At 40.3% G+C, this 9481-nt stretch overlaps 1 protein-coding gene across 1 annotated transcript in view; it reads left to right on the forward strand.

The window, feature by feature from the left end:
* The window catches only part of IQSEC1 (IQ motif and Sec7 domain 1), a 74369-nt gene that overhangs the window by 49965 nt on the left and 14923 nt on the right, over positions 1–9481 (forward strand). Inside the window, exons 9-11 of the mRNA XM_015407440.1 lie at positions 1850–1949; positions 7773–7934; positions 9202–9378. Of these exons, the coding sequence (XP_015262926.1) occupies positions 1850–1949; positions 7773–7934; positions 9202–9378 (439 nt within the window). The remainder of the gene's footprint in view (positions 1–1849; positions 1950–7772; positions 7935–9201; positions 9379–9481) is intronic.

Here is a 9481-nt window from a genome sequence, read left to right on the forward strand (position 1 = left end):
TTTGCTACGTCCCCACAACGGGGGATGTTTGTATGCAGGGTGATGGCAAGCGCCACCTTAAGTGCACTTTCCAATTTTCTTCCCACAGAGAAAGGAATGTGCATTATTAACTTGTATATGACTAGAGGGCTCTTAAATTGGAGTGGGAGACACACCTTTCCTTCCTCATGCACTGTGGTGTGAACCTGTCCTCTTGGTTAACTTCCTAAGCATCTCAGAAGGCATGTGATCATATAGAAAATGGCGGTAATAGGTGAGATCCAACAGGTAGCAGCCTGGTTTATAATAGTAATATTTATCATTTGCAAGGCATTTCTACTTGTTCAAAGATCTTTACATATGTTCTGTTATTGCCATATTTATAGGAGCCCTATTATTATTATCATCCCCATGTTGTCAGTTTGGGGGGAGGGTGAAACAGGAGTGACCCCCCCATTCCTCTCTCATCTACTGAGTTCATGGTAGGGAACTCCATGGGGGTCCCCTGATTTGTTACTCAGTGGCTGCTTTCACATGGAGGATTTTGCCCATTGCATCCACTCAACTAATAAGGATTATTTTTTTTTGCTTCCACATAATATTGTCTTCTGTTCATGTACAAATCATGATTATCCCATTCTGTCAGGAAAAAAACTACTTTATTTTAAACCTGTAAAAAATGTGTTTCCCTGGCAAGAGGCTCTTGGCGTGAGCAGTTTCTTGGGTAGTCTTGATCAAGCTGAATCAAGTGGCCCCCTGTGGTGCTTGCTAGTCATGTGGGTCATGTGACTCAGCTTCCTTGAGAGCTGTTTCAGTGTTCCAATTATCATCTAGCAGTAATTCCCAAATGTACTGAATAGGGTGTCCTGCTGTGAAGTGCAGGCTTCAAAAACAAGAAGGCCACTCCTAGTGCAGGAAATAGCCGTTTGTGAGTAGCCATTTTCAGTAAGAAAGTGGCTCAAGGGGAAAATGGTTAAAAGCCCCTGTTCTCCACATCTCTATGCCAGTCTCCCCCTCCCCAAAACCATAGCCCTCACATCTGCAATAGGTAGAAATTCAGTTTAGTTCGGTTCAATTTTATTGCATAGGGCCAGTGGTCATTACAAATGGTAGAAAATAGTATACAATAAAATACAGTACAGTAAAATTAGATTAAGACACTATAAAAGTTACATTTTAAAACATTTCATAAAAAGAGGAAAACCTTTCAGAGACATCTGTTGTATACTGGGTAATTCTTAATTGGACTACGCTGACACTAGCTTGACTTGAATTTTCATTGCTGCTAAGGCAAAAAGGGCAACCTTATAGGAAACCTCTGGCTCTGCATCAACAAGTAAAAATATAACTTTTTTGTCACAATGCTGAGGCCTAAATTGGCCAGGATTATACCTAAGAGTCTCTTTCTTGGGACTGAATAAAGCAGACAGGCCAACAGATAATGACACAATAGGTAGAAATAAAAAGTTATAAAAGGAATCACAGAAATGTACAATTCTCTTCTAATTTGCCCTGGTGGAAGTCTAACCTGAACAAACAAGTGTAAGAGGAGGTCCTGTGGGAAAACGGAAGAGTTCTTGAGGCAGCCAAGCAGACCAGTGGAACCATGACCCCATAACCTGGGAAATGGCAACATTGACAGGCCATTTCTTCACATGAAGGGGTTTGGAGAGCATAGCCAAACGATTTAAAATTAAGGAGCAGCCCAGATTTAGTATTATGTTTGCATGGTATTCTAGTTAGAATTTTCTTTGCATTGTTTATTGGGATATTGAGAGGTTCATGTGTTTGAGTCAGTGAGAGAATTTGTTCGTGTTAATATACTTCCATTCAGAGAACATCTAAACTTTGTGTCTGCTGAAATGTTTAGGTCACCAAGATCTTTCAGAAGAAAAAGAATTCGGTCACCTACAGTTTCCGTCAGTCCTTTTCCCTATATGGAATGCAGGTCCTCCTTTTTGAGAATCAGTGTAAGTCTGTTTTTAACCTGTCATATGATGTTATGAGTTGGGGAAGAATGGTTCCCCGTCAGTTTTTTTTTTAATACAGCTGTACTCTAATGTTTAAAATCCCTGAAGTTTTCTATGGTGGTTTGAACTACGGGTGTGATTCTTCATTTGGAAAAGAGTTTCTTAAGAGACAGAAAAGAGGGTCTACATTACAGGTTTCCAGGCAAGTATCCCTCTAGTTCCTCACCAGTTAGTGTCAGTGAAAAGGAATCCTGTATTTGCTTGCGGAGGGAATAAAGCAGTTGATGTGAACTCCTCATTGAGGTCTACTGGCTGGAGACCTGGACCAGGTGAGTAAATCTCCCATGACACAATGAAGTGCCTGCAGGGAGCATTTTGCCACACAGGCATTTAATCCATACCTGACATTTCATATTTATAAAGCAGTATAATTTTGCTTACCTGTTTGCTTACCTGATAAAGTGTGCATGCACACAAAAGCTTATACCCAGAATTAAACTTTGTTGGTCTTAAAGGTGCCACTGGACTCAAACTCTGTTCCTTTTCTGATCGAACATTTGTGAACCACAGTGGGATTCAAACTTTCCAGTGAGAGTTAAGTTGTTATTTCTGAGAGCTCTAAAGAGATTGGGACACGTACACATCCAGGAGATGTAGAGGAAAATGGAGTTTGGCTTGTGATGCTTGTATTCCTTCAGATTCTTATCCTGTCAGCAGTTTCTTAAAGGAAGTGCAGGGCCATTATTTTAGCTGAAGGCAGCAAGCCACAAATACACCATCCAGCATATCTGCGTGATGCAGCTGTCAGGTTCAACTTGTTCTCCAGGAATTGAATTCATAAACCTTCTGAGGACTGTGTCAATTAAAGCAAAGGCAGTGAAATATTGTTTGGATGTTGGCAAGGTGGTAGAATGATTGGCATTGCTGAGTGGTTGATAAAGTTAAAATATATTTTGGGAAGAAGTAAAGTAAATAAAGCATTTATCACCAGCATAGTCATAAGTCACGAGGGAATGGCTAAATAGATACTTCCACATTTCCTAGAATAAATCTTCATTTTAAAAACATGGCTGTTGACAGATTCTTTTCACTGGAGGCTCAGTAACAATGAAATATATTTTCTAGCACTTCTCAGTCCAAATCTAACTTTTAAAAGACTTCTATTTATTATCCCTTCCTGGGCATTGAAGAGAACGAATGTTTGGAAATCCAGATGTATATATATAACTGCTTTTGTATAAAACTAGTGTCGCTTTTCATTGCCTTTATCATATTGATGGACAGTTGAGTTTTACCAGATTTTTTAATTTCTCTGACCATACTAAAACACATGAGAATTATTTATATTCCCCATCTTGTTTCTTCTCAGTCAGGATTGCTAATAGGGTTGGCAGGTTCTCGCCTGACCACCGGCGGGGGATGTGGGGATAGGATTGCCAGATCCAGGCTGGAGATTTGGGGATGGAGCCTGGGGAGGACAGGCACCTCAGTGGGGTACAATGCCATGGAGGCTACCCTCCAAAGCATCCATTTTCTCTGGGGAAACTGTAGTCTGGAGATGAACTGGAATTCCAGGGGATCTCCAAGTCCCACATGGAGGCCAGCATCCCTATCTACTAGAAATATGTAGAGCAGGAATAGTAGTAGCCAGTGTTCCCTCTAAGCTGAGTTTGTGTGAGCTAGCTCACAGTTTTTTAGCCTCTGGCTCACACATTTTTGTCTTAGCTCAGGAATGATGGCTCCAGAGCAAACTAATTTATGCAGCTGCCAAATCACTCACTCACAACTGTAATGCCAGTAGCTCACGAAGTAGAATTTTTGCTCACAAGATTCCACAGCTTAGAGGGAGCATTGAATAGTACTGGGGGTGTTTAGTTTGTTACGTTTACAGATTATTATTTCTTAACAGATGATTTTGCAGAAACCCAATTAACTTTATTGGTTAACTGAAATAATACTAATTACATTTCAGTGTGTAGACTGGGATGCAAAGTGCTGTGTGGGCCTGACGTTTTTCAGTGCCTCTTTTGGAAGTAGTCTCTCCCTCACCTCCACAAGCCCTTTGAAACTCAGGGTCTGTCTAGAGCAAACTCTAAGAAGTCTGGGAAAGGAAAAATTGGGTGCAACCGCCATACTCACAGTGCAATTCTAAGAACACTTTCCTAGAAGTGAGCTCCATTGAATAGACTTGAGTATTAATCAGAATATACCTCCTTAGGGTTCTCTCTCATCCATACAAGTCTGCACTCTGTATCTGAATGTTGCTTGGGAATTGACTGTACCAGTATCTGTAAAGCTACCAAATCCATTTTTAACATGTTTCCAGCTATTATGACCCCATTATTCACTTTGTCTCTATCTTCACAGAAGGGTGAATACGCCAAATTTTGTTTTGAGTTGTGTTAGCTTTTGACATACAGCAGCAGCTTAGTGATGCATATTTTTATAAACTGAACTCTGCATTTGTACACAATATGTTTGGAACGTCTTGACCCTAGAGAAACTGAAGGCAGACATTGCTCTTGTTTGGGTTGTGCTGCTTGAGTGACTGGTATAAAAGGGATTTGTTGATTTGTGTATTGTATTAACCCCTCCTAGCTTGCTCCCATACTAGGAAGTTCTGGAATTCTGCCTCTTATCAAGAGTAGTTTTACTTTCCAGTTCGGCTCTTGTGGGTATAACAAAGCTGTTATGTTCTTTCTGTGTGGCCTTCTCTTCATGCTTTTTAACAATCTGGCAGCTAGAAAAATAATATATTTAAGTTTTATTTTCTTGGGAGCATCTTGATATAAAATTACCCATGCTAGAATATTTAATAAAGATTTGAATTAATAACGTCTCTGGACCTTTTGGAAGCCCTTAGTATTGAGGCCTGGTGACTTTCTGTAGATTGATAAACTCACAGTGTTCAGTAGTGGAAACCAGCTTTGTGATTTATTGTGAAAAGGATATTTTCCCCCTTGACTCAGCTTCAAGTAGTATAAAAACTGCTGTTCTTTGTACATAACTTCAAGCCTTCTCCATTTGTGGGTATTAAGCATCTATATATATTTTAAAAAAACCTTACATGGCAGTGAGTTCCAGCTGTTGGAGAGTTCTTGTTGGAGCTGTTACCATGCACTGAAGATTTCCAGATGTTCAGCTGCTAGTGCTCAAGAATGCAAATGCAGTTTGATTTGTAACAGCTATTTCATCCTTCATTATCACTGGGTGTTAATTAAATGCCCCGACAATAATCATTGTGACTCCCAAAATATAATGCCGCTTTAGATGCATGGAATAATGAAATCTGCTTTACTTTGTGACTGGTAGAGTAGCTGACATCACGTTACATCTAGGCTGCTGAATATAAAGAATACTGTGCTACCCTATTTACAAATATATTTTCCTTAAATATAGACAATAAAATTGAAAGTATTGGAATTGCCTTTCTAGGTCTAAACTACATGTTAACAACATGAGAGCATTAGAAGAGCCCTGCTGGATCAGACCAATAGTCCATCGAGTTCAGCATCCTGTCTTACACAGTGGCCAACCAGTTTGGTTAAGTGCGCGGACTCTAATCTGGGAGAACCGGGTTTGATTCCCCACTCCTCCACTTGCACCTGGCTGGATGACCTTGGGCAAGCCGTTGTTCTGATAAGAGCTGTTCTTGAAAAAACAGCAGTTTCTGTCAGAGCTCTCTCAGCCCCACCGAGGGGAAGGGAAAGGCATTTGTAAGCCGCTCTGAGACACCTTTGGGTAGTGAAAGGCGGGGTATAAATCCAATCTCTTCTCTTCTTCTTCCTGAGAACGAACTGCAAATTAAGCTGTTGAGGTTGTAAATTCTCCAGAGATGTGATAAGGATGTCAAACTCAGAGGGAAGTGAGCTAAGAAGCAAAAATACATGGTCTTCCTCAGAGATACATTTCCCTCTCTGTTCCAGCTGCTGATACAGTTCAGTTAAGTAATTTATGTGCTCTCTGACAGTCTCACCAGGCTTTTGAACCTTGCGATAGAGACGGCGTGTCAGAACCGGCGGAACGATGCACATAAACTGCCTGTAGAGCATTCCAGGCTTGCTTCGCTGTAGTAGCGTTAGCCACATGCACTCACAGCTAGCACGATACTGGCAAGAACCCTCTCGACCTTGGGTACGTCTCCAGCAGGAACTGGGTCTGGTGGGTCATTTGCATACAGCCAAAGACCTTCTCTTATCAAATAATGCTTCATGCGAAGCGCCCATATATCATAATTTGAGGAGATGAGCTTGTCTACCCACTGCGTCGTTGAGACTTGGGCCATTTTTCACCGGCTCCCTCGACTCCCCCGAGCTGTTATCTGTTACCTTCTGGTGTTGATACAAGCTCATGCCAGAGGCTTGACCGAGTTGATATTCCTCCTCCATGCCAGGAAGAAGCAACAATCCACAGCTCTCGGCTCTCAGCTTCGACAGCTTTGCAGACCTTCAGGAAACTGCTGGGCTGGTCAGCAACCATGGCAGTCACACTGGCAAGTCCAAAATGCAGAGCTGGGTGCAGGACTGAGTTCACAGTGCTGGGTTCAATACTCTGGGCCCATAACCCTGCCACGCAGCATGTTTGGAAAGTTGAACCAGCACCTCAGTCACACTTGCACTCACCAGCAGTCTTTCCACTCACCAGAGGCTTTCCAATACTCAACCACACTGAGATAGTCCAGTGGTTACTATATACAGGAATTTATTTACAATATTTACAGCTCTCCAACAAACTGCTCCGCCAGACTCCATCTACCATCAAGAGAGAACATACAGAGATACATGTCCACATATATACATTGGTCAGCCAATCAGATCAGTGCTGACTCATGGTGACTTGGCTTGCCTCTGCCAAGTCCAAACCGGCTGAATCTGGTTCAGTGCAGCTGTCAGCTGTCAGGTAGATCTTCCTGATCATGGTGCTGAAGCTTACACACCGACAGGGGAACGTGCGTATCTGTCCTCACAGAGGAGGGAGAGCTTGTACCTGAATAAAACTTGGTCTTAAAGGTGCCACTGGACTGTTTTGGACGGGGGACAGGGGGAGCTCTGCAAACTCTTTCCCAAATGTGCAGGTCTCTAATTCAGATTGGGAATGTGGCACAAGGGAGGGGAAGAAGCTTCTGCTTTCCCCCAAACCATTTTCCTGATACAAAATGATCCAGAGGACACCATTTGTCCCATTGAGGCAATAAATAAATGTGTTATTACGGTTTTCCTATTTAGTTCTTTCTCATTCTGAGAACTAAAATTCCTGTTGCTAACAGGGTGAGAAATCAAACCCACAGTCCATTAATTTTTATTAGATTTAAATAATTGAGTTCATTATTTGCTATTCTAAAGTGTCTTTATTTTTATTGTTCATATTTCAGCCAAGATTTAGGAGTAATAACTGCATTAAGCTTAAACATTTCTTTATTTACTATATATTTGTGTGACTGCATAATTCTATAGCAAACAAGTTCTAATGTTTCTGAGCCAACCATTATGAGTCATTATCAGTTGAAAACCATTGTGTTTGATCCAAAGCTGTTCTTCAGCTGTTGGAAGGGAGTCCATGTAAAATCTGAAAGGCACTTTTGGAGCCAACCCTATGTATAATTGTACTGGAAATGTTAAGGGTTAGTATTGTAGTCACCTCTGAATGAATGTTTAATAAGGTCTTGTGCTTTTTTGTAGGAAAAGGGGCAGTATAAATGTGAAAATGAGAATATTTAACTGAGTTGTGTTTTTTTTCATATTTAGAAAATGTGTATGGGGGGGAATAGGGGAAACCTTCACAACCCTGAAATCAAACTAATAAAATATTTGTACTACTTTCTAGATTATCCAAATGGCATACGGCTCACATCAGCTGTTCCAGGAGCAGACATAAAAGTTCTGATAAACTTCAATGCACCAAATCCTCAGGATAGAAAAAAATTCACTGATGATTTGAGGGAATCAATTGCAGAGGTGCAAGAAATGGAAAAGCACAGAATAGAGTGTAAGTACAAAGGTACTTATAGTAGAGTGCTTAATGATTCATTGTGGTAGGTAAATACAATTTGGCAAATATAAAAAAAGAGTTTCTTTATTTAATAAAGTTAAAACACTCATTTGAAAAGTGGGGTTAAAATTGAAAAAAATGACAAAACTCTGTCTTCAGTCTTCCACAACTCCATACTCCACATATTTTTCAATCTTAATGAAGTAATTTGCTCAGTACTACTTCATCTCTCTTCCCCCTTCCCGCCATTTTTTTTTTTTTTTTTTTTTTGTAAATTGCAGAGTATACTCCAAAAGCTGGTGTAATTTTTGCTGGAGTATATATATAAGTCTGTGTGTGTATATTTTTCCTTATGTATTCCACCTGACATCTGTGCTGGTGTTCTGTACTGTAAATTACAATGTCATAAAGGTTTTATTTTGTTTTTTCTTGGCGGTTGGTAGCATGCTCAATACAACTCCCAAGATTTTTAAAAATCTGTTACTTTGGTGTCTATTTGACTACATATGAATCTTTTTGGTTGTTCAGTTTAGAAAAAGCATCTCAAGAAGAGTGGTTTGAGTAGTGGTAGAGATAAATTTGTGGTTCTGAATGACCAGAGTATATTATTAGGTGTCATTACATGTTCCTCTGCAGGAGAGTGCATGTTGGCCCAAGGGCATACATGGCATTCCATAGACTCTGGGCTCTGCTCTGAAGCCCAGTATCTGACTGTGACTATGCATTTATGTGGGATGCTCACCTCTAGCCTGGCAAAATGATTTGCTCTGATAACCTGTAGTGATGTGGTTTTGCTTCCAGATCTTCATATTCTAGTGGTTCCTAAGCAAATAGACAGAGATTATTAACCAAAAATGTTTTACTTTAGATCTTTTTGATATCTGGTGCTAGAAAGTACTGAAAATAACATTTTATTTTATACATGACTGTATCCACTACAACCTTTGAAATAATGGAATCTTTCTCAACATTGAAACGAACAGGACTGTCTCTGTTCACACAAAGCTGTCTGTACTCGAGTCTTTACTTGTGTGGCAGCACTGTTAGATGGATGCAAAGAAATCAGACTTCGTTTGTCCAAGTGCCAGTTTAAAATGGACCGCTTTTTATTTTTTAGTTTCCTAACCACCAGACCTTAAGAATTCCGTATATTAGTGTGCTACAAGCTGAAATAGCCAGGAGGCCAGAAATCCTAAATAAGCCCTCAAAAAGATACTGCTTTATACTCAGTAGGTATGAACTGTACACTTGTATTGTTTTTCAGCTGAGCTAGAAAAACAGAAGGGTGTAGTGCGACCAAGTATGTCTCAGTGTTCTAGCCTGAAAAAAGAGTCTGGCAATGGAACGTTGAACCGAGCCTGCCTTGATGACAGCTATGCCACAGGGGAGGGACTTAAAAGGAGTGCACTCAGTAGCTCCCTTAGAGATCTCTCTGAAGCAGGTAGGTTTCCTATTTCTTTGTCGCTAAATGAATATAGACAATGCAGTTTAATATGTATGTGTTAAAATACTAATCTGGGAATATGAAAACCTAAAGATTTAAA

This window comes from Gekko japonicus, unplaced genomic scaffold (genome assembly GCF_001447785.1).
Source record: "Gekko japonicus isolate JY-2015 unplaced genomic scaffold, Gekko_japonicus_V1.1 scaffold408, whole genome shotgun sequence".
Taxonomy (NCBI): Eukaryota; Metazoa; Chordata; class Lepidosauria; order Squamata; family Gekkonidae; genus Gekko; species Gekko japonicus.